The 23,676-nt window shown below is 33.1% G+C and overlaps 8 protein-coding genes and 1 non-coding gene across 9 annotated transcripts; 5 read left to right on the forward strand and 4 right to left on the reverse strand.

The window, feature by feature from the left end:
- Positions 1-562: 562 nt before the first annotated feature.
- PHYBLDRAFT_140249 (hypothetical protein) lies at positions 563-2,048 on the forward strand (the record flags this gene model as incomplete). Its single annotated transcript, XM_018430366.1, has 6 exons — positions 563-581; positions 692-871; positions 953-1,120; positions 1,195-1,313; positions 1,416-1,643; positions 1,728-2,048. 6 exons carry the CDS (start codon positions 563-565, stop codon positions 2,046-2,048), a joined length of 1,035 nt encoding a protein of 344 aa, XP_018298285.1.
- A 156-nt stretch (positions 2,049-2,204) lies between these two features.
- Positions 2,205-3,461, forward strand: PHYBLDRAFT_140250 (hypothetical protein; the record flags this gene model as incomplete). Its single annotated transcript, XM_018430367.1, has 1 exon — positions 2,205-3,461. One exon carries the CDS (start codon positions 2,205-2,207, stop codon positions 3,459-3,461), a length of 1,257 nt encoding a protein of 418 aa, XP_018298286.1.
- A 139-nt stretch (positions 3,462-3,600) lies between these two features.
- On the reverse strand, positions 3,601-4,729 carry PHYBLDRAFT_59275 (hypothetical protein; the record flags this gene model as incomplete). The annotated part of the gene is made up of 4 exons (XM_018440464.1): positions 3,601-3,762; positions 3,830-4,015; positions 4,087-4,392; positions 4,451-4,729. The coding sequence occupies 4 exons, from the start codon at positions 4,727-4,729 to the stop codon at positions 3,601-3,603; spliced, it is 933 nt and encodes a 310-aa protein (XP_018298287.1).
- Positions 4,730-7,675: 2,946 nt separating this feature from the next.
- PHYBLDRAFT_59276 (hypothetical protein) lies at positions 7,676-8,384 on the forward strand (the record flags this gene model as incomplete). The annotated part of the gene is made up of 2 exons (XM_018440465.1): positions 7,676-7,780; positions 8,130-8,384. The coding sequence occupies 2 exons, from the start codon at positions 7,676-7,678 to the stop codon at positions 8,382-8,384; spliced, it is 360 nt and encodes a 119-aa protein (XP_018298288.1).
- A 1,164-nt stretch (positions 8,385-9,548) lies between these two features.
- PHYBLDRAFT_140252 (CCHC-type zinc finger transcription factor) lies at positions 9,549-13,174 on the reverse strand (the record flags this gene model as incomplete). Its single annotated transcript, XM_018430368.1, has 4 exons — positions 9,549-9,904; positions 9,932-10,051; positions 10,136-10,760; positions 13,016-13,174. The coding sequence occupies 4 exons, from the start codon at positions 13,172-13,174 to the stop codon at positions 9,549-9,551; spliced, it is 1,260 nt and encodes a 419-aa protein (XP_018298289.1).
- On the reverse strand, positions 11,236-11,307 carry PHYBLDRAFT_t38. The gene has a single exon. It is a non-coding gene; the product is annotated as a tRNA-Gln (tRNA).
- Positions 13,175-14,767: 1,593 nt separating the features above from the next.
- Positions 14,768-16,754, forward strand: PHYBLDRAFT_163272 (hypothetical protein; the record flags this gene model as incomplete). Its single annotated transcript, XM_018434767.1, has 6 exons — positions 14,768-14,915; positions 14,988-15,056; positions 15,122-15,334; positions 15,391-15,404; positions 15,480-15,854; positions 16,515-16,754. 6 exons carry the CDS (start codon positions 14,768-14,770, stop codon positions 16,752-16,754), a joined length of 1,059 nt encoding a protein of 352 aa, XP_018298290.1.
- Positions 16,755-16,961: 207 nt separating this feature from the next.
- Positions 16,962-17,915, forward strand: PHYBLDRAFT_163273 (hypothetical protein; the record flags this gene model as incomplete). The annotated part of the gene is made up of 3 exons (XM_018434768.1): positions 16,962-17,213; positions 17,370-17,579; positions 17,712-17,915. 3 exons carry the CDS (start codon positions 16,962-16,964, stop codon positions 17,913-17,915), a joined length of 666 nt encoding a protein of 221 aa, XP_018298291.1.
- A 605-nt stretch (positions 17,916-18,520) lies between these two features.
- On the reverse strand, positions 18,521-19,604 carry PHYBLDRAFT_59280 (basic-leucine zipper transcription factor; the record flags this gene model as incomplete). Its single annotated transcript, XM_018440466.1, has 4 exons — positions 18,521-18,676; positions 18,813-18,911; positions 18,961-19,227; positions 19,284-19,604. 4 exons carry the CDS (start codon positions 19,602-19,604, stop codon positions 18,521-18,523), a joined length of 843 nt encoding a protein of 280 aa, XP_018298292.1.
- Between the last annotated feature and the right edge of the window lie 4,072 nt (positions 19,605-23,676).

Genomic DNA, 23,676 nt, shown 5'->3' on the forward strand with positions numbered 1-23,676 from the left:
TATTTTCTGGATTTACTCTCGCAATAATCTATTTATAAACTCATAGTAGAAAAATATATGTCTTTTACACACAACAGGCATTCTTGAAAACATTTGAATAAAGACTATGAATTGATAATATCATAATTGTCATGTCTCTTTCTATATTTAATAATATAGAAAAGAACTTGTTAGAAGAATTCAATTAAACAACCATAAAATATAATGCTTTTTTTTACTATAAAGTTGGTGCAAATAAAGTATATTTTACACTTGTTCCTCTTTTTATTCTCAATAAATCACATCAAAGAAAACACATAAAATGCCTTCTATCCCCCACTGCTGTAATGTTGTCTGCTGTTGTGCTCAATGTAGCAGAAATTCACAGGGATACTCATTGGTGACAAGCAGAACTGCTGAGCGCCATATTAGAAAAGATGAGCTTGAGAGAATCGAGAGACTGGATACGGCTGAATGATTGGCAAATAGTATGTTATATTCAGGGTTTATTTTTTGATTACTGAGTAATAACTTCTTTATTTTTTAATTTTAATGAAACACAGCTGTGCAAGAAAAACAAATGATGGACGTTGATACCCAATGTAAGAAAAGAAAAGAAAAAAATATTTGAAAACCAGTAGAGACAATAAGCTAAACTAATCTATATTTGTATATATCTCGACCTGTCAATCTGAATCCATTGAAAAAATAGACAATCAGGCCGACTCACCTGATTCGAATGCTGCCATGATGGCTGACAATGTCTTAGTAGACGATGAGATCAGCAAGGTCAATGGCAATGACTCTGACATTGAAAGAGACATGAACTCTGTCTCTGGCAGTGGTGAAGAAGAAGGTATCAAGACAGATGTTGAAGAGTTTGTTAATGAAGGTCAGTCATAAATGATTTTGTTTTCTTAAAAACAGACCTAAAGAAAATTTGTTCTAATTTATTTTTGTTAATTTTAAATAGACCCATTTGATGCTCCTAACATGCCTGAAAACCCTGTCCATTGGTTCATTGCTACCTTTGCCGTTCTTTTTATCTCGCATTATGTTGTTAACAAAGGTGCCGCCATATTGATTGAATTTATCAATCAGTTACTCAAGATCTACGGCAAAGATTTCCAATTACCAAAAAGTCTTATTGGCCTGCAAAGAATGACTGGTTTTCCAATTACCCCAATGGTATCAAGAAGTCTGTTGTATGTAAAGACTGCCACAAAGTTTACAAACAAGATGTGCCTCTCCCTACTCATTGCGACTTCAAAAAGCATGGTTCTCGATCAGCATGTAATTGTGAATTGATGAAGGTTTCATCTTCTGGTGCCATGGTAGCCAAGCAATCATACGTCTACAACTCTATCCAGTGATCACTACAAGTTTTCTTTCTTTGTTCTGGGTTCGAGCAAAAAATCAGACAATGAAACAAAGAGCTTAAGGTCGTAGATACACTATGCAACGTCTATGGTGGTGCTATGTGGAAGGAGCTAAAGGACCAAAGTGGCGTATCGTTTGTGGATGAATCTCGTTCATTGATGCTAACAATGAACATCAACTGGTTCCAGCCATTTGATGGCGTTACATATTCAACTGGAGCTATCTACCTTGCAATAAATAACTTGCCTTGTGAGGAAAGATTTAAGCTTGAAAATGTCATCCTTGTTGGTTTGATGCCTGGTTCTAAGGAGCCAAAGACCAAAGAGATCAACCACTATTTAAAGCCAATAGTCAATTAATTGCTGCAGTTGTTTACGGGGATAACCATCCCAACCTTTGAGTGCCCAGCCGGTGTTAATGTACGTGCCGCATTACATATAGTTGCCTGTGACATCCCCACTGCCAGGAAGACCAGTGGATTCACCACCCACAACAGTACTTGTGCATGTCCCAGATGTGTGAGGCAGTTTACCAGGTTATCAAGCACCAATCAGGTCGACTTCAGTGGGTTCGACTATTTGACGTGGAAAATCCATAGCGGTCTGGAAAACAGGTTGCATGCTGAGGAGTGGAAGAGTGCCAGTACGCCCTCAGAAAGGCATCAGTTGGAAATCAAAAATGGTATTTGATGGTCGCAGCTGCATTGCCTTGGATACTTTGATCTAGTACATGGAACGATCATCAATCACATGCATAATTTATTCCTGGGGACATCAAAGAGAATGATGAAGTGGTAGATAAAAGAAGGACTGATAGACAATAGAAAGCTAGCTATGATGCAAACAATGGCAGAGACAATGGTGGTGCCAATGGATTACGTGGTGTTGAAATCGAAGATTGGAAAGGACTTTCCATACATGAAAGCTGATGAATGGAAGTCCTGGGTGCTAGTGTATTCGCCTATCTTGTTGAAGGCTGTCCTGCCAGTTGAAATGTTCAGAAATTGGATCAGTTTTGTTGATGCCTGCCGCCAATTAGCAAAGCCAAGCATCACGTTCTCTGACATTGACGACGGCCATAAATTTCTTCAAGAATTCTGTACTGAGTGCCAGCGTATTTACACTCCAACTATTCTCACCTGTAACATGCATTTACATCTCCATCTTTGCGAGACCATCCGTGATTTTGGACCAGTATATGGATATTGGCTCTTCGGGTTTGAGCAATATGATGGTCTGCTAAAGAACGTGAATACAAACAGAAAAAATTCCTTTGAGGTTACATACATGAATAGTTTCGTCCAAGATACATTCAAAGGTGATTTTGTTCATGCTGCTCTCACATGCCCAAGCCAAGTACTGTTTCTTCCTCTTCTCGCCAAGCTTACTGCCACAGCTCAACCCTCCACTTCAAAAAATACAATAACTTTTCCTCAGCGCCCGTTCAGACTATCAGCCTTCATCCAAGCATACTCAAACCCTTCTCTTCCAGTCCTTGGCAATGAACCTCTTTCTCCATCCGCATTTCCTCTCCATATTGAACCCCCATCAGCAATGAGTGATGTCAACTATCCTCATTTGCTTGATTACTATAAAGTCGCATACTGCATGCCAAATCTTGAAGGTTACCAGCATCCCTCCTCTCCATTCTCCTTTGTTGACAACCAAATCATAAAGTTGAAATCAATCAATTTGCTTGGTCAGGTTTACAAAGGCTGCAAATATGCTTCTGGTCGTGGCTCATTTGTTCAATCTCTGTTCCTTGGAAGTCAAGGCAACAATTGGTTGGCATACACTGGCCAAATTCAGTATCTGTTCTTGCACTCTTTCACTCCACCAGTAGATAACACAGAGCTCCAAACACGTGTCGTTTATCAAGATAAACACGTGTTTGCGTTTGTTAAGTGGTTCCAGATTGAGCATGACCATTCAAGAGAGTTGGAAAGTGTTGACATCTGCAGTGCAGATTTTATTGCGTGTGGTTTTGAATGCATCTTGCTAGTACATCAAATAGCATCAGTTGTTGCAACATGTGATTATAAAACCAGCACAAATAATAAGAAAATACTTGTCAACGCTTTACCACACAAACAATACAATTAATATTTAATACATTTCTTTTTTAATAAAAATTTTCAATATATAAGCTAATGTAGTCTTATTATATATGTTGCGAACAATACATATGTGTTAAGAAATTTTGAGAGTAAAAGAAAAAAAAATGACAAAAAATGAGTTTTATTTATGACTCATATTTAAGAGCCCATTGAGGTAGAGCAGGATCTAAATCAATTGGGACTGTTGATTCCACTGTTCTACCATAAACTCTCTTAAGCAGTTGGCGGGAATTTGCACCCAATTGCTTAACAACAAACGAGTCAACCTCCATAATGAATTTGTTAAGCTAAGTAATAAACATATATTAACATTCAGCCTGGCATCATTCAAAAAAGAAAACTGTTAGGTTTTACCTCGTCACTTCTCCAACTTGGGCGAGCAACACGAATCTCATTTCTTGGCTGAGAGGGGGACATATCATCGTCTGATTCGCCTTCAGACATGACCGACTTTTGGATCAGTCCAGAGCAGTTTCGACCCATCTTGAGATCAATGTCAGCCTTGTAAGCATCATAAGCAAGGCGACGGCAAGTGTAGTTCTAAAGGAAAAAGACAATACAATTAATATTCTAATTGTTATTATTTAGCATAAATTGAAAATATAGTTTACATCAGTTTCACGGCCAGATCTTCTTGAATTAGTGTTCAAGGCTTGTCTTGTTTCCAGAAGTTCCCTTTGCTGGCGATATCTACTACAGAAGTTTGTGTATATACACTTACAAAGGTCGCATGTCCTCATATCAGTGCCAGCAAACTTCTTTTCCAAGTAATACAAGAGTTGTTTGACTAACTCTCTATTTGGAGAGCGATCAAAACGAACATCAACTGCCCACTTTGGTTTTATGGTGTTTGCTTGGATTTCTGCCTGGTCTCTTGATTTTAGCTTTGGGTTCCACATATAACCATGAATGTATCCCTATTATATTTTAATTAGCAACAAGATTGGCAAGTGTCTTTTGTATCTTTATACTTACAAATACAGCGTTTGTATCACTTGATTCGGTGATGAGAAGGGCAGCAGAAGTGGATGCAACACTAGTGGGCACATGCGCAGATGCTGGGAGGGCAGACAAGGCATCAATGCCATTAATGGCGGTTGCGTTACCAGTGATCACTACACCAATTCTTGTATCCATCAATGTGATCTTATCCTTCATGGCCTTCATCTCTTCTTTCATCGCATTCAAAGCTTGTAGCAACTGGACATCAGTGCTAGCAAGAGAAGGAGTGAGTCTGCGGTTGGGGGTAGGCATTATCTGTAATACATTATAATATTTTCAATTGTGAATATTAGTTCTTTTTCTTTTTTAATCTCTTTTGTAAGAGACAATCCATTTATTTTGTTATGTAAATTACAGTAAATTCGCAACGTAGATTTGTTGAGATGATATAATCAAGAGTGAGTGACATTGAATTGCAAGTAGAAATATTAAGTATTTATAGGCGGTAGTGATGCTTCAGGAACACTTCAAAGACAACTTCTTGAAACACTGAGATGCAAATTGGCCTTGATACATTTTTTGGCCTCAATTGATCATCTCTTTTCAGTTTTTTTTTACTATCGTTTATTGGATAAGCTTTTTGGTATATTGTTTCAAACGCGGAAAAAAAATTTATATTTTTTTCTTGCTTCTTTTCTGCTCCTTTCCTCTTTTCCAACGTTTGTCATTATTATATTAGTGGCTTTTTTTTTGGTAACATACTTCTTTATTAAATACTTTTTTATAAGCAATATAAATTAATACATTCTTTTATTATTATAATAGATACTCATTTGCTCTCATTTAAATGCATTCATTTCACAATCGCTGTCCAGATTAACAAAAGTTAATATTATATTTTGCGAAATTGACATCTATAAAAATTCTTCTGACTTGTTTTTTTTATTACAGACTTGATCATCAAAAATAACTGCTACAAATGAATTTGGTTAAAAACATTAAGGTAGTGTATATATATATATTATTTTGACATGTATCTTACTAAAATGAAGTCTTATTATAGATGAACACTGTTGATCCCGTCTTTGATTTCCCTTACATTATACAGCTGGAAATGACATTACATGGTAAGAATCACTACTTTATTTTTTATTTTAGTTATATTAATATTATAATGTGTTAACATAAAATATTATTATTTTTCATTAGAGTTTTATCAAGTGTTTACAAAGACAATCTATCTCTGTTAATATATATTCTTGCTACTGGTATGTAAATTATTTATTATTTTATTCGATTCACAAAAATTAATGTTTTCATTGTTTTTATAGTGAAAGATATCATAAGGAACGCCATGGATTATCAATATCAACATCTATTTTTTGCTCGCTCTTTTCCAATATTTACAATATAAGTATAAAAGTGTACACAAAATATAAAAGCATATTACATTATATGTAGTACCCAGCACACATAGCTAATAATTTGCCTATGCTTCTTAAAGACTGTTGTATTTCAACAAACAGTCTGCTTTCTTTTTATATTTTCAGATATTTCTTTTCTGTAGATAATTATTCTATTCAAACAGTATCAAGCAGACCAGTAGAAGCAATAACGGATATCCAATAAATCAATACTATAAGATTGTTATAGTTCTAGAAACATTCTGTTCTTTCCAAATAAATACTATTATAAATTTTTATCAATAAAACAATTTCTGAAATTAAAATAAAAACAATTGAACTATACTATGGTTCAGAATCCAAAGAATTGCTCAAGTATTGAATTTAATTGGATATAAAAGATAACGAAGAGGTGTAATGTTGAACTATACTACTGTGTCAAGATCGAAAATAAATATATTATCCACCTTTAAAGCTCCATATAAAACATATAAAAATAAAACCTTGGTTTCAAAAAACTCTTTTCAATATCCCAAGTCAGATCAACACACCGAAAGTGCTAAAGAACTATATTCCCATCATTTTTATTTGACCCTACACATGTGTATAGCTGGTCATGGCATATTGTGCTAAGACAAACTTGTTACATAGTGATATGTATCTGGACTCAATGTTAAACCCCGTCTGGACACCTGAGTAACTACGCCTTTACACATATGTATGTCAGGTCATTTTTCCAGTGCATGTAGCAAATCTAACAGAGAGTTCTATGTAATTGGTCATCTCGTCATTTGAGTTTATACATATACCTTACAACAGGCCATAAAAAACACTATATTCATTGAGAGTAAAGCGCAAGTATAATATATTATTAGTTTTGTGCAGCTTGCTGGATATAAACTCATATATCTTTAGACCCGATCAACCTATATATCTGATCATATATTTCATTGCCATAGATAAAAGTTTACTGTGTATCAAAATTAAATATCACTATTAATGGGGGAATATTTCATCTTCCACTTAGATTTATTTGATATTTAAGCAAGATAAAATTGGTAAATTTTTTCAGTGTTAAGCATAATCACAAAAGGAAATAATCAAAAATAATCAAAAATAAAAATAATCAAACTACTAAAAAATAGGAACTCTTGGGAAGCATACTAAAGAAGTAATATTAAGAAGTATAAAGAAACAAGTGTAATGCAAAGAGAAGCAAGCTAAAAAGAAAATAAAAATCAAAGAAAAAAATGGAAAAAAAGGGAAAAGCATTTAAAGTCTAACAGGAATTTAAATATTGATAGCAAAAAAAAAGAAAAAGAGGGAGAAAGAAAATAAATCCAAGAAATCGGATTTTGTCATATCCAGAGATGGAGTCACAACTTTGCACTGTTCATAACTTAATAGTCTGTCTATAAGTTGATGTCACATCAAACAAATATACGTTTTTGGTTGATGCTAGAACATTTGACAACATCTGTGTCAGTAATGATGCATGATGTGTTAGGTTTGTTGTAGATTGTAACAGATTATTTGGCAAATAAAATACAATGATAATAGAATAAAACAGAAGACAGATACAGCAAAAGGCAGCAAGCAGCAATAGTTGACAGATAAGAAAAGAGAGAATAACCAATAGAATCGTTGTTAAAATTGAGAGAGAGAGAAAGGAGTATGTGAGGTATTTGGGATTGTTTATGGGTTAGTATGTCAATAATGGGAAAAGTAGATACTGTGAGAGTCTTCTTTATTAAAGAGACAAAATAATATTGTTTATATCTGCTACTATTCAAATCCCTGTAATTCAAATCCCTGTTGTGTAATGGTTGGTTTACACTGTATGAGTGTGTAGTGTATGTGTGCCTGGTGTGTAACAGTTCCAGAGATTGTTAACTTGCCAGGTTCATTAGCAAAAAGGAACCAGTGTTTGGTTGTGGGGTCTGTTCTTCACTCAATTGTGGTATGTATACCACAGTATGAAAAGAGAAGGATGAAACAGAAAGGTAATAACCAATAAGGAGACCAAAATCAACAAACAACCTTCCTAAAACCAAGAAACCAATATGTTATGTCGCAAAATAGTATAGATCACAAAGAGAAGAAAACAAGAAAAAGATACTGAAACTGATTGACAGATTGATTGATAATTTTATTGAGTTGAGTTTGCTTCTCTTTTTATAATCAACAAGATTTTTTAGTTGATAATAGAAGTTCGGAAAAATAAAGATAGTAAAAATAGAATGATGAATAATCAATATAACAAGGATAAAATATATGAATAAAAATATGGTAGAAATATAATAATAAAGGTACTGATGTTACGTGGAGATGTCAGCAAGATGAATTATGTGCATTGTAGAAGAGGAATTTTACTAGCATGGGGAACCATGATTTTGAATGAGTACAATGTAGACAAATATGTTAACAAGGGAAAAGGAAAAAGTATTGTGTGTAGAAGGAACAGGGAACAGAAACAAGATTTTTCCTGTGCACAAAAAAATTCTTCTCTTACCACCGAGGGCACAGTACCACATCAACAAACCATTGACATCAGCCTCTCATAACTGGGACAAGACGTCATGACAAACTGCCAAACAAACCTACCAAGCAGACTGACCTTCTGGTACTGGATACCACGATATGGCCAAAAGCCGGACTTGCCCACAACACACATGACAGTATGTTGTAGCTGGTAAGCTGGAGCTTAAACAAAAGAGGAGGTTCAAACCAATTGTTCCAAAAAGAGGAAAGGGCAAATGAACCTCTTTTTGTAATTAATTACTTTGACCTTTACTCACATTCTCATATAGCAGAAACAATAATTCAATTAACATTCTTACAGATGAGGCATCATATCAAATAAGACCTTAAGACAAATATTCCAAATAATTAGTATAAATATCAATAGCAATTGTTCATAATAAAATTATCTTTTATCTACTATATTATTTTGTCTGTTTGATTGTACTTCTTTAAGTATATACTACAACAAGAAAAAGGGTCACTATTAGAGTCATTATTGGGGTCGCTTTAGGGGCCTTTTTTTGTTTGGACCCCTGTGTTGTAAATGAGTATTGACTACTGCTGTAATTGAGAATAAGTCTGAAGGAAATAATATAAGGCCTCAGCTATTCCAGTCAAAGGTGTCTACCGATTACTTTATTATTTAACACACAGGTTTAGCATGCATGATAGTGATTATATTTCATATGATGATATCACCATAATATGGGATACATCAGTGGATTATTATAAGCATAATTATAACTCATAAACACATTTACTTTCGATGTTAATACTTCATTGGGACTACACACATTTATATAATTAATCATACATTAATTATCCCAAGATCACGTTGCTCTGATTAAGGCTCAGATAGGATCGATTACCTGACCCCAGTCATATAATTTTCCCAATCCAAAACAATATAAATAGCAGTAGTAGTTCAGTGTAGGAACCTGGTCAAACTTTGATACAAAATCTTTCTCAATAAACAAAACCTACACAAGTTCTCACGAATCTTCGTTCCTAATTTCAAATCTTCAATTCTTCCTCTTAAAAACTTCTTCAACTTCAACCACCACAACAATTATCATATTCTTCATAATTAACACTATTGTAATCTTTTACATCCCTGTTAGGGCGGGGTCTTCGTTCTCACACAACTGATTCCCCTTTAGCTCAGTTGTATGGAATGAGAATTCCTTGTGGCCTTGTGCCTTGGCTCATCCTTCGTCTAACTGGCAGATGGCAGCAGTACATTCTGAACAGAAATGGCGAAGGTGTCCAATCTGGCCACACCAGAAACACTTGCGGTTATCTCTACCTCCTTGTTGGTGTGGTCTCACGTTGGAACGGCTGGCAGAGCTTTGGTTACTGCGCTGGCCTGAGCATCCCTGGTAGTTGGTCCGCATCAACCCTCTCCACTCCATAGCGTCAAGGTCCATAGGGGTGGGACCATTATTGCAAACATACTGCAGAACAACCTCTGGGCGGAAAGTGGGGACAGGGCAGTGGCTATTCTCAAAAGCTAGAGCAGTGCGGGCGGCTTCGGCAAGGTCCAAGAGTTCCCAGAAGCGGACTTGGCTGCAAGTTTAAGGACGCAAACCACTAACAAATCTCTCTAGAGCCTCGTCCTCAGTCATGGATGGAATATCCATACGTAGATCTTGAAAAGTGTCAATATATGATTCAACAGAACCAGTCTGGTGCAGAGAGCAAATGCGATCTTGTGCATTTTGAACAGAGTGAACAGGACAGAAATTGTCATTGAGCAAACAAGTAAAAGTTTGTCAGTCCGAGGTTCTGGTACCATTATCTTCCAGACGATGCCACCAGACGTCAGCACCATCACGAAGCAAAGTTATGGCATATGATGTCCAGCTGTCATAATCCATGCGGTGGAGCTCAGCAAAACGTTCTACAGAACAAACCCAACCATCGATTGCATTGGCAGAGCAGGCCCCATGATAAAAATCTGGCCGTTCTATCTGTACCAAGGGAGGCAAAGATACTGGAGCAGGAACAGGGTTCAGGGCAGTATAAGCAGCAGGTAGCTGAGAGCTACAGAGAGCAGCAGTAAAAGCCGCAATTAACTTGGGCATGGTCATGGCAGCCAGGGCAGCAGGAGCAGCAAGGTTGACTGGAGCAGGAGGAGTACTCATGGGCAAAGAGCTGGGAACAGGTATGTGGACCAGAGAGTCGGGAGAAGGAGGTGTAGAAACAGGTACACCAGATAGTTTGGCAACCATGTTTTGGGCTTGGGTGTCCCAAAAAGCTATACGGAAAGAAGAGGAATGGAGATGCTGTTCTTCAGGAAGTGAAGGCACAGTATGGGAAGCAGCAAAAGAACTAGCAAGTTCAGCGGGAAGCAAGGCCTGAACTCGTTTTTTGATTTCAAATTTTTTCTTCTGGGTGTCAGTAAACTGGACGCTGTTCTGGTCAGCAAAACAGTTTATTCAGCTACCAATTGTCAAGTCTCAATCTGGTATTTCTTTTCTGGCACTTGTAACTAAGTTGCAGAATCAATACCACTGGGGATCGTTAAGTTTTTAAGAATAGTTTTTAGATAAGAATAAAGATGCCTTTTTATTAAATGTATTTCTTGACTATTTATACAAAATGATAATTGATTTCTGGCTAAAAGAATAGCTACGATAATATGTCTTAGGTGCTTGTTGTCCACTAATATCTTCTACAAGTATAGTCACTATTTTAAATATCTAAAACATATATGAAAGACCAATCGGCAAAGTCAAGATCCTTTATCCTAAAAAGTCAACCATTACTGGTTGCTTGTAAATCCCGATTTTGGTGACCGATGTCAACTCTGACATTATTATAGTAAAAGAAAGACCAACCCAGATTGGGAACAACATCTGACAAAAGTTTGAATTTAATTTTTTGATGAAAAGGTCGTGCCGAGGATCGAACTCGGATTGGTAGATTCAAAGTCTACCGTGATAACCATTACACCACACAACCACATACTGTTAACACTATGTGTTGTTAACATTTTTGTCTGTTAACACAATTTCGGTTGTCCGGCAGTGCAGTGACGTTGCAGAATTCTTTATAATTCTAGAAAAAATTATATTCTATTATTATTTTTTGATTTTCCGATGGCAGCCCAGACTGAATAGAAAGCTATTTTTCTATTTCTAGAGCAGAACATCAATAAGTACAACAAAAAAGCATCAGCCTGTTAATAATAACTTCACGTAATCACACATCGTATCATATTTTCTCACTAAATTTAACTGAACAAATCAACTTGGAATTATTATTATTTTTATTATATATTTTCACAAGCGTAATTATCTTAATGATTATGACTTAATAATTATTTTATTTTATTTGTACTTAATGATAGTAAAGAACAAATCACATTTAATAGATCATCGATTGTACAAGTTTTTTTTTTTTTTTTATAATTTTATTTATTTAATTATTTAACAAGTAAATTGCAAAACTATAAATATTGCAATACTTGCATTTAAAAAACATTGATTTTGCTTTGTTTTATTTTCTGACAACAAGTTCTCTTAATATTTAACCCTGTTGATATTTTACTTGTTTGATTATCTAAGTATATTGAGTCAAGTCTATTGAGATTGATCATTTGTACTATTTTTCTTTTATTTTTCTCTTATTAATTTTATTATTTTTAATTCTACATTCTCTTTTGAGTTTGTCTTTTTTCTCTTGTAGAAAAAAGAAGTTGTTTCGTATCTATAAACCCATTCAAACCTCGAAAACCATGATAACATCACCTGTCAACATTTACCACAAATACAAACACCATATGTATCACTGATGTCATATGTGTTATAAGCAAATTCAGCTTTTGGTCATGTTGTAGTGTCTGATACCAGAAGGTCAGTCTGCTCAGTAGATTTGTCTGGCAGTTTGTTGTGACGTGTTGTCCCGGTTATGAGAGGCTGATGTCAACGGTTTGTTAATATAGTGCTGTGCCCTTGGTGGTAAGAGGAGAATTTTTCCATGCACAGGAATAATCTCGTTTCCATTCCCTGTTCCTTCTACACACAATACTTTTTTCTTTTCTCTTGCTAATATATTTGTCTACATTGTACTCATTTGAAATCATGGTCCCCCATGCTAGTAGTATTTCTCTTCTACAATATACATAATTCATCTTGCTGACATCTCTGCATAACATCAGTATATTTATTATTATATTTTTACTATATCTTTATTCACATATTTTATCTTTGTCATATCAATTATTCATCATTCTATTTTTACTATCTTTATTTTTTCAAACTTCTATTATCAACTTTAAATCTTGTTGACTATAAAAAGAGAAGTAAATTCAAGTCAATAAAATTATTCTTTGATCCAATTCAGTATCTTTTTCTTGTTTTCTTCCCTTTGTGGTCTATACTATTTTGCAACATAAAATATTGGTTTCTTGATTTTAGGAAGGTTGTTTGTTGGATTTGGTCTCCTCATTGGTTATTACTTTTCTGTTTCATCATTCTTTTTTCATACATCTTCTCTCTCTCACTTTTAACAAAAATTGTATCAGTTGTTCTTTCTTTTCTTATCTTTCAACTATTGCTGCTTGTCGCTTTTTACTGTATCTGTCTTCTGTTCTATTCTATTATCATTGTATTTTATTTGCCAAATAATCTGTTACAATCTACAACAAATCTAACACATCACGTGTCACCATTATCACGTATGTTATGGGCGAATGCGGCTTTGGCCAGTTTCTGGTAATAGACACTGGACGGTGGGTTCTTTCAATGGTTTGGTCCTGCAGTGAGCCGTGACAGGTGGTACCAGACTTGTGGACATTGATGTTGATGGTAAGTTGACCAAGTGACATGTCTCGAGGGACAGGAGTGGTCCCTCAGATTTCTTGGGAGATCTTATTCTCAATACCCCTAATTTTATTTTGTCTCTTAAATAATTAATATGTCTACCTACATTGTCACCTCAGAAATGTCTGTCACCCACTAAAAATTAAACTTCTTTCCTTTAATTTTATACACTTCTCTATTGCTAATATTTATATACAATATTTTTTATTACATTTTTATTAGATTTCATTATTATACTATTATTATATTTTTTACTTTACTTCACTACATCATTATTATATTATTACGTTACTTCTATTTTATCTCACTATATTTTTACTTTATCTTTATTAAATTACTATATTTTTACTATACTTTTATTTTATCTTCTTTATATTTTTCTATTCTACTTCTACTATCAATACCAGTTACATGTAGTAAAATTTTTCACTGGACTTTCTTTTCTTTTTATTAACAAATTATTTTAACCAAACATTTTGTTTATAAAAGAAACAACCTTTTCAATCAATAAAATCATCATTCTATCTTTGATCTTATTTATTTTTGTCTGTTATTATCATTATTTTTCATTCATACATGGTGTTTTTGTTCTTTAGAGTGTTGTCTGTCAATCTTAATACATTTCATTTCTCCGTTTTCTCTTTTCTGTATTTCTCAAACTTTGTTGTTGTCACAATTTTCTTTTTATCTTCTTCCTATTTTTCTTACCTGTCTGGCACTAATTCTTATCTATCAAATTACCTATTTTTTCTATTCTTATTATATTCTTTTTTTTGTATTTTGTAACACTGCAAAAGGAGGGTGGATTCAGTCAAATTTTATTTTTTGAATTTTGGAAAAATTTGAAAAAATATTTCAAACACCATCGTTTTTCAATATTTTTTTTCTTGAGATGTGAATTAGCAATTCTTTTTGATTATATTAAATAAACACAGATACAAACACAAATATTTATTAATTAGGCAATAAATTGCACAATTGTCTTAAAAAATATATGTTTCAATTAACTTGGCAGAAAAATAAAAAATAAAAATAAAATATTAAATGTTAAATGTAGTATTTAATTATTTTTCTGAAAAAAAAACTTGTTGTTACAGATGCACCTAATTTAGATTCAATAATATTTTTATTGCATCGCAAAAAATACCAAATTTTATTAGAATATAATAATGTATGATATATGACTTATTTTTAATAAGAAAGTATATCAAAAAAAATTGAAAAAAAGAGCAAGAATTGATGTCATAAAAAAATACAAGAAAAAGAAAATCCAAAAAAGGCCACTTGCCAAAATGAGCGAGAATTGATGTCATGTTAAAAAAACACAAAAGAGAAAAACTACGCCATTATATTAGTGATTATTAAATTGAAGCCCCATTAATAATCAGCCATACTTTTTTTAAGAAAAGATCACTGTATCAAAATTCATTTGTAATTCTTACTAATAGGGATGATAAGCTCAATGCAGTCAATGACATAGTGAACAAGATATACAACTCATTATTAATGACAAAAATAAAAGGCATATAAAAGATAAAAACAAAATATAGTATACACCTCTTTATTATTTTATTATTATTAATATTATTCTTACTGTTATGAATTCTACAACTAAAACCTACACTGTTATGTGTACATGTTCATCATGTACCAATAATGCAATTGGTGGAATTTTGCAAAATGCACAGACCTTTAAGCGTCATAATAATGCTGATAAGTTATTAGACATTGGCCCAAAAAATCGAGGTAAATGACATTTGAGTAGTACGCGCATTACTGGATAAATTGTAATCTAATATTTTTTTTGTTAATTATCAGTTAATACAGAAGTTGTCGAAGAAGAGACAGACGTTGAGATGGTAGATGTATCTGAAACATCGATTGATTGTGAGTATAAAATTTCTTTTTAATAAATCATAATTTAGATAGCTAATAGTCTGGTTTTACTATAGATGAAGACAATTATTCTATTGTATCAGCCGAAACTACCGTACAGAGTATATCTTTTTTGAGAGAAGACGAGATTTTTCAATTTGAAGAGTCTGATGTTGAGACAACATCATTGGCTTCTGACAATGACGATCCTGATTCAAGCGATGAGTCTGAAAATGAGAGCAAAGTCGAGGTTGTCAGTGTTAAAAATTTTGAAGACATGGTTGCTTCCGGTATGCATACATTTAAAAAAGAAATATACATAAATTGTATTACAAATAATTAACAGAAATACTTGCCTTTGTAGTTGCTTCTTTGAAAATTCATTAAATGTCTCAAATAAGCCAATTCATGACTCTATTTGGCGTTATCTTTCAGGCATTTTACTTGGTCCAAGCAGGTGGAACTGCTATGCTAAAATTCTTTTACCACCTTCTTGTTGCCTTTGAGAAGAATACTGATCTCCCGCTCACTGTTGATGTGTTAAAGACTATGACTGGATTCAATTTTATGACAAAAAGCATTGTCAAATACACCATCTGCAATAAGTGTTTTGCAATTTACCTACCAGGCAATTGCCAACCAAATTGCACATTCGAAAAATACACAACCACACCACCAACATACTGCGGAAATTCTCTTTTCTCTGACACCAAAGCTGATCGCGCTGTCCCTCTCATGGTTTTCCCATACAACTCGCTCAAGAATGCATTGGCACAGCATTTCGCCAAACCTGGGTTCGAGCATCAAATCGTTCAATGGAGATCGAGGAAAACCGTAAACAGTACCTTGTTGGACGTCTATGATGGTGCAATGTGGTCTGAGCTCCTTGATGAAGATGACGAGCCTTTTGTGAATCACAACCATTCTTTGATGTTAACATTGAATGTGGATTGGTTTCAACCATTTGAGGGTCGTACACATGCAAGTGGGGCCTTGTACCTGTCAATGAACAACCTGCCTAGGGAAGAAAGAATGAAGCCAGAAAACATTATCCTTGTCGGTGTCATGCCTGGTCCAAAGGAAGCGAAGATCAACCAGATGAACAACTTCTTGGAACCTCTGGTAGACGAGCTGGTAGAGTTATACGGCGGCATAACTATGAAAACTCCAGAGTTCCCCAATGGTACTAGTATCCGCGCTGCTCTTATGTGTGTTGCTTGCAACATACCTGCTGCAAGAAAGACTGCTGGATTTACAGGATTTGCAAGTACAAACGCCTGTCACATATGCAAGCATCATTTCATTGTTGTTGCTGGAACAAGTAAGATCAATTATTCTGGATTCGATCATGAGAACTGGGTCTCCCAAACAAAAGAGGAAAATGCAACCGAAGCTGAGATGTGATTCTGTGCAGAATCTGATGCAGAGAGAGCTGTTTTGGAGAAGCAGCATGACACCCATTTTTCCAAGTTGCATCGCCTACACTACTTTGATCCCATCCAATACACGATTTTTAATCCCATGCACAATTTGTTTCTTGGGACAGCAAAGCATATGATCAGTGCTTGGAAAGACCTGAGGTATCTCCCAACTGCTGTTCTTGTCCGTATGCAACGTCTTGCTGATGATATTCTTGTTCCTCCTGGGTATGCCATTTTATCAACAAAGATTGAATCTGGTTTCCCGTATATGAAGGCAGACGAGTTGTGATCGTGGTGTCTGATTTATTTGTTGGTGGTACTAAAAGATGCTTTGCCTGAAGACGACTAAAAAAACTGGACTCTCTTTGTAAAAGCATGCTGAAAGTTGACCGGTCCTTCAGTCACATATTCAGAAATTGACAGTGCACACCAGCTCCTTGGAGAATTTGAAAAAGAATGCAAGATTCTTTATGGAAAGAGTAGCATCACGCCAAATATGCATTTGCATATGCACTTGCATGAGTCGATGCTTGACTTTGGTCCAGTGTATGCATTCTGGTTATGTAGCTTTGAGAGATACAATGGCAAGTTGAAGAACATAAAGATGAACTGCAGAAATGGTCTTGAGGTTACATTTATGAGAGTATTCCTAGAAAAGGCATTTATCAGCACTTTCCTACATGCATATTCTACCAACCTTTTGCTGCCAATGATACAGTTTCTCGAGAGTGTTGCTCAAGTTATGTTGGTATCTGCTCTCTTGCCCCTCCCTTGCCTGGAGAATGGTCATCCACCTGTACTGGCATTCAACCTCCCAATATTTCTGCAAGCTGCCACAAATCCATGATACAATGTCACCAGAAGTGAGGCCTTGCCCCCAACCACTTTGTCAATCAAACTACAGCCTTTGATTATGATGAAGAATGCTCACTATCAGTGGTTATTTGAATTCGATGTCAAGACTTACCAGAGTACAAGTGTTTCCTTCTATGTGGTAGGGAGAATCCCGATTGGTGAGGATGTGTTTGTGAACAATTGGATTCAAAAGGTGAAAAAGATTTCGTTGCTGGGGCAAGAGTACTGCAGTGGTGAAAAGAAGAAGCACGGGTCTTTTGTAAGGGTTTTGTGTCTTGAGAGAACAAATGACAATGTATCTGAATTCTCTGGTCAAATAGAGTATTTATTTACTTATACCATCAAGATCAGTGGAGTCAAAAGAGTGTCAACATTCGCATTCATCAAATAGTTTCCCGCCTACCAGTCCAGTCATCACCAGCTGTTAGTTGAACAAGGCCTAGAGTTGTGGGAGAAGGGGTACATGGAAGAGAGTTCTTCATGCATTGTTTCAGTGCATCGTCTACATTCATGCTTTGCGTTGGCTACTTATAAAATGCAAAGTGAGATGCAAAAACGCCTTGTCATTCCACTGCCTAGAAAAGTAGTCACATAAAAATAAATAAAAAAATACAGTCTATTTAATATAAATATAAATAATTATAATACGAGTTTTTTTACTGTAAAAAGATTTATCCTTATTTATCTCTTTATTTTTATTAAGTTTTACTATTACTTCTTTATTAAGTATTTAAAAGAGCAATAGTAAATTATATTACCAGTTTTTTTAACTATTAACGAATAGTAAAAACTATTATTTATTTCTCTTGCTTTTATTAATAATATAAAAGACAAAATACTTGTGTATTTAATACCCAACATTTACTATTTTCTTAGCCTTTATTACATATTCTTGCTAATATTAATATTATAATTTCCAATAAAAAAACAAGGATAAAACAATCAGGGTTATATAATTAAATAATTGCCTTGTATATATATTTTTTTATTAATTGGCTCTAAAATAAAATAATAATTTATTATTTTGATTTTTGATTTTTGATTTTGTATTTTTCTTTTTCATTTTATTTATATATTAATTGTTTCTCATCTTGACAATACTGCCTGATTATATTTTACTACTTCACCCCACATCATTCAACACAATCAATAAAAATCATTAAAGTACTATATGCACTTTGTAAATAAAATAATGATTTATTATTGGTGTGTGTGAATCCAAGCAGCAACACATGCCTTTTTTTCATTCGATAACTCAGTGTTTCTCAAAATAATTGGATAGACAGAATTGCCAATGACGCCTGGTCCCTTGTTAGCAAGTCTCTGTTTCTTCAAAACAGTAAAGTATTCATCCACCTGCATTATAATATAAATACTTTTGAGTTAGAAGTATAAAAAAAATAACTTTTATCATGAGGGCCTTACCAAGGGATGTCTATTTCTAAGAGTATATCTAGTTTTATTTTTCTCCTCATCTGACTCAATATCAGACAGCAGTGTCATAGTCCAGAAGGTCAACGACAGTCTCACCAAACTTAGACTCAAGGTTTTTCTTGTTAGCTAAGTGAATTGCCTTGTAGTCTGCAAGAATCTGAAAAAAAATTAAAATAGTTTACACAAAAACTGTTGACTATACTTACATTTCTCTTTCTGGACTGGCATTGAGAAATCCAATTTTGTTGAGCTATCTTTTCTGGCAAAGCTTTTGCCCTTTGAAGCATATATGAAATATGTCTTCGGGTTTTCTCTTCCACAACTGCAGACAAAACAGACTTTACTTCAGCTTGCTGATGTGTGTAGCTCTGCACTACATCAGCAATGGGACGGTTGGATGTTAAGAAGGCGCCCTCAATGACTGTTAATGGCATTGTTGCCAGAACTGCTCGTGTTTGAGAATGGATCAATATCTGCAAAATATAATGTAAGCAACTTTGCAATATTCTATTACTAGTATATATCCTACCGAAACCATTGGAAGGCAATACTTTATATATTCTCCTGTAGTAAGAGCCTGACCAATGGGACTATGGTTTGGATTGTTATTCTGGCCATTGGTTGCTTCCATGTTGTGGTAGACCTTCTCCAGAAGTGAATGAGATTCATTCAGCTGGGTGCTCATGGTGGACAAAGTGGACAGGACAGTACCATCTAGCTCTGCACTAACTGTCAAGCTGGGAAGAATTTCCTGTTGTCTTGTGCTTGCTGCTGTCCCAGCAGTTTGTTGAACAGACTTTTTTGTAGTTGTCTTTTTCGTTTTTTTGGTTTGCTGCGTATTAGAAGACATGAATTGAGATATTTAAGGCTAAAGAAAGAAATTGAAACAATGTGAATACTTTAATAATTAGAGTTGGGTTTCTTTAAAATAATAAAATAAATAAAATAAATCAAAACATATGTAAAGATGGAAAGTAAGACACCAAAAGATTATTTTTCTGATGATGCTCTTTATAGCATTCTGATCTCTATATTATACTTTTCTTTATAAGCCGACTTGGAAAGACATTTGTAATAGCTTACATTCATTATAAAGATGTGAGAGATTATGATTTAGTATGTAATGTCTTGTCTCAATTGGGATGGGTTGAATGACTTTCAATTTGTTCAATTGATTCTATCAGTTTCTCAGGGTCAACGGTCATAAAATTATAATTTTGAATTTCTCCCATTTTTTTTGGAATTTTTTCCTTCTTCTTCTTTACTTCTTTCTTAATGTCTAACATAGTAAGCATCAACTCACATCAAAGTTTCAAGACCTAATCATCTTGTTGTATTTATTCTAGCATAATACTCTATGCTTTAAAACACCAAGTCCTTTTTAACTGCCTCAAAAATAACAATAAAAAAGTAATAAAAATATACTGAATATTTATTGACGATTTATATATTAATTATTCTGTTCAGATTTTTCTGGCCTGTTAACAAAAACATATATCTCGGGAGAGTTTACAAAATAGTATGTTATATAAATATTAACGTACACCTTCCAGATACAACTTGTATTTATTATTTTTCTTATGTATATCATACACTCTATAGTCACTGGTCTTTATCTCGGTCCTCTTTTTTGATTATATACCGACTTTTATTCTCTACCAGCAGACAAGTAAGTAAATAATCATTCTATTTCTTTGTATGTAATTCTAATGAAAAGAAATTATTTTATAGATAATATTTCCATTTCCTGCATGCCGCCTCTTCTACTGTATTGAATAATTGGTAAGCAAAAAATTGTCTGATACTCTTTATTTTATTCTAATAAAAGATTATATTTTATAGACAATGTCATTGTATTTTCTGCTTGCCACCTCTTCTGTTTTCTGAACTGTCTGGTAAGCAAATCAAAGTCTTATTTACTTTGCATTGCATTAACAAAAGTTATTATTTTTTATAGACAATATTACTATAATTGAGACATTTAACTAAAACGTTGATATACCTATCTTTGTGTTAAAGACATCCATCTGTTCTCGTGTTTAACTTTATTGTAATTATATTCATATTTTTTAAATAATCTGTTGCTCTCAAATAAATATACCTAGACCATTCTTTCTAATCTACCCTATAATTATTTTTTATAAAAGTAAACAAACAGGCCAAAAAAGCATGACACAGCAAGCAACAGAATACAGTAGGGGTCAATTGCACCAGGGGTGGACCAATAGATATACAAAAGAAATAATACAATATCTACTAAAATAAATGATGGCATCATGAGTGTGATGTTTCTATCCAATTGCAGCAGGAGACGATTAGTGATGTAGACAAATAGAAATAGCTAGAAACAATAAAATTTTTTTTTCAAACCAATAAAAACCTTTAAAATGACCCATAAACCTCTAAATCTTGACTAAATCTTGACCTAATCTTGACCAAATCTCTTCTTTAACAACCCATATATAGTAATAAAAAGATGTTGAATGTTATGCACTGTATTTAAAAAAAAACCCAAAACCAATATAAAATAAAAAATCTGTGGTCTGACAAAAGTGCGTCTATATTTTCACAACCAAAATATATCACATAAAAGTATATTACACTTTTTCTTTTTGTGTTCCTAAAATTAAGTATACTAATTGTATTCATTTAGTTCACGAATTTTAAAAAATTGGCATCATAAATTCCGATCGAATTCATGCTGAATTTTATTCATTCAGACAGTATTTAGTCAAGATTTAATATACTGAATTGGCCGTCCTTTTGCAGTGGCTAATAATTATCAATCTGATATATATATAAGTCAATGATCACCGATCTGATATATATATAAGTCAATGATCGCCAATCTCATATATATATATAAGCAGATGATTGCCAATCTGGTATATATATATAAGCAGATGATTGCCAATCTGGTATATATATAAGTAGATAATCGCCAATCTCATACATATATAAGTAGATGATCGCCAATCTCATACATATATAAGTAGATGATCGCCAATCTCATATATATATATAAGCAGATGATTGCCGATCTGGTATATATATAAGTGGATAATCGCCGATCTCATACATATATATAAGTAGATGATAGTCAATCTGATATATATATAATCTAATTACAGTTAATCTCATATATATACAAATAGATAACAGTCAATTTTATATATGTATAAGTGGATAACAGTTAATCTGATATATATATAAGTTGTTAACCACCAATCAGATATATATATAAGCTGATAATAGTTGATCTGATATATATATAAGCTGTTGACCGCCAATTGGGTATATATATAAGCTGATAACAGGTTATCCACACTATATATAAATATATGATACTCAATCTGATATATATAAGCTGATGATAGTCGATCTGATATATATATAAGCTGTTGTCCGCTAATTGGGTATATATATAATCTGATGACAGGTGATCTGCACTATATATAAATATATGATATCCAATCTGATATATATATAAGTGGATCACAGCCAATCTGGTATATATATAAGCTGTTTACCACCAATCTAGTATATATATAAGCTGTTGACCACCAATTGAGTATATATATAAGCTGATGACAGAGGATGTACACTATATATGAACATATGATATCCAATCTGATATATATATAAGCTGTTGTCCGCCAATTGCATATATATATAAGCTGATGACAGGTGATTTGCACTATATATAAATATATAATATCCAGTCTGATATATATATAAATAGATCACAGCCAATCTGATATATATATAAGTGGATAACAATCAATCTCATATATATATTAGCTGAATACTACCAATCTAGTATATATATAAATAAATGATATCTGATCTGATATATATGTAAATCAATAACAGTCAATCTGTATTATATATATATATTTATCACATCCAATTTACTACTTATATAAGTTAATAAAATGTAATATATAATCAATATTAGCCAATAACATTTGATTTATTACTAATATTAGTCTATAACATCTTATCTATCTCTGATATTAGTCAATACCATTGGATCTATCACATTATATATATTCACACTTGTCAATATCCAAGTCATATCCGATCATCTCGTCAAATATAAGTTACATACTCTAATCATATTTAATCTTTAATTTTATATATATTTACAACTCTTTTATAATCTTTATATATATATATATAATATATAAATACATCAAAATTATAATTAATATTAATAAGTTGACTTATTTATATATTTTTTTATTGATCTACATAATAATATTTTGATTTTTATAAGAAAATTAGTAAAAAAATATGAAAATTAATTTTTATTAATTCTGTATTTGCTCTATACATATTTTGATACTTTTATATTATACTACTAAATTTTCTTTATATAGCAAAAAAAAATTAAAATTTATTACTTAGTAAGAATTTGAACTTTCATTAGAAGAGATATATTTAATTATTGTCGGAACGGCTTTTTGATAGTTTAGGATTAAATGTTTTTCCATGCCAAGCTTTTACATAGTTACTATTTATATAACCTATCTTCCCACACTAAAAATGCCAAGACTTCTCACGCTAATTATATTCAGACTAACCAAAAAAGGAAATTTTTCCAGAAAAAAGCTATTCTTTAGCATTTTTTTCCACGAATTCAGCTGTATTGTTTACGTAGATCATTTATGCGAGATTATGCATGATTATGCACGTTATATAACAAGTATAGCCAAAAGTTGCCAACTTTTTTTAGTAATGCATTTGTATTATTTATGTTACGCAAATATGCATAATGACATATGTTACACAAACTTTCTTTTGTTATATTTTTTATAGGTGTTTCTATACAACTATGCAAGATTATGCAAGATTATGCAAGATTATGCAAGATTACGTAAGCTGATAACAGCTGATCTGATATATATATAAGTAAATAT

Source organism: Phycomyces blakesleeanus (genome assembly GCF_001638985.1).
Source record: "Phycomyces blakesleeanus NRRL 1555(-) unplaced genomic scaffold PHYBLscaffold_2, whole genome shotgun sequence".
Classification (NCBI taxonomy): Eukaryota; Fungi; Mucoromycota; class Mucoromycetes; order Mucorales; family Phycomycetaceae; genus Phycomyces; species Phycomyces blakesleeanus.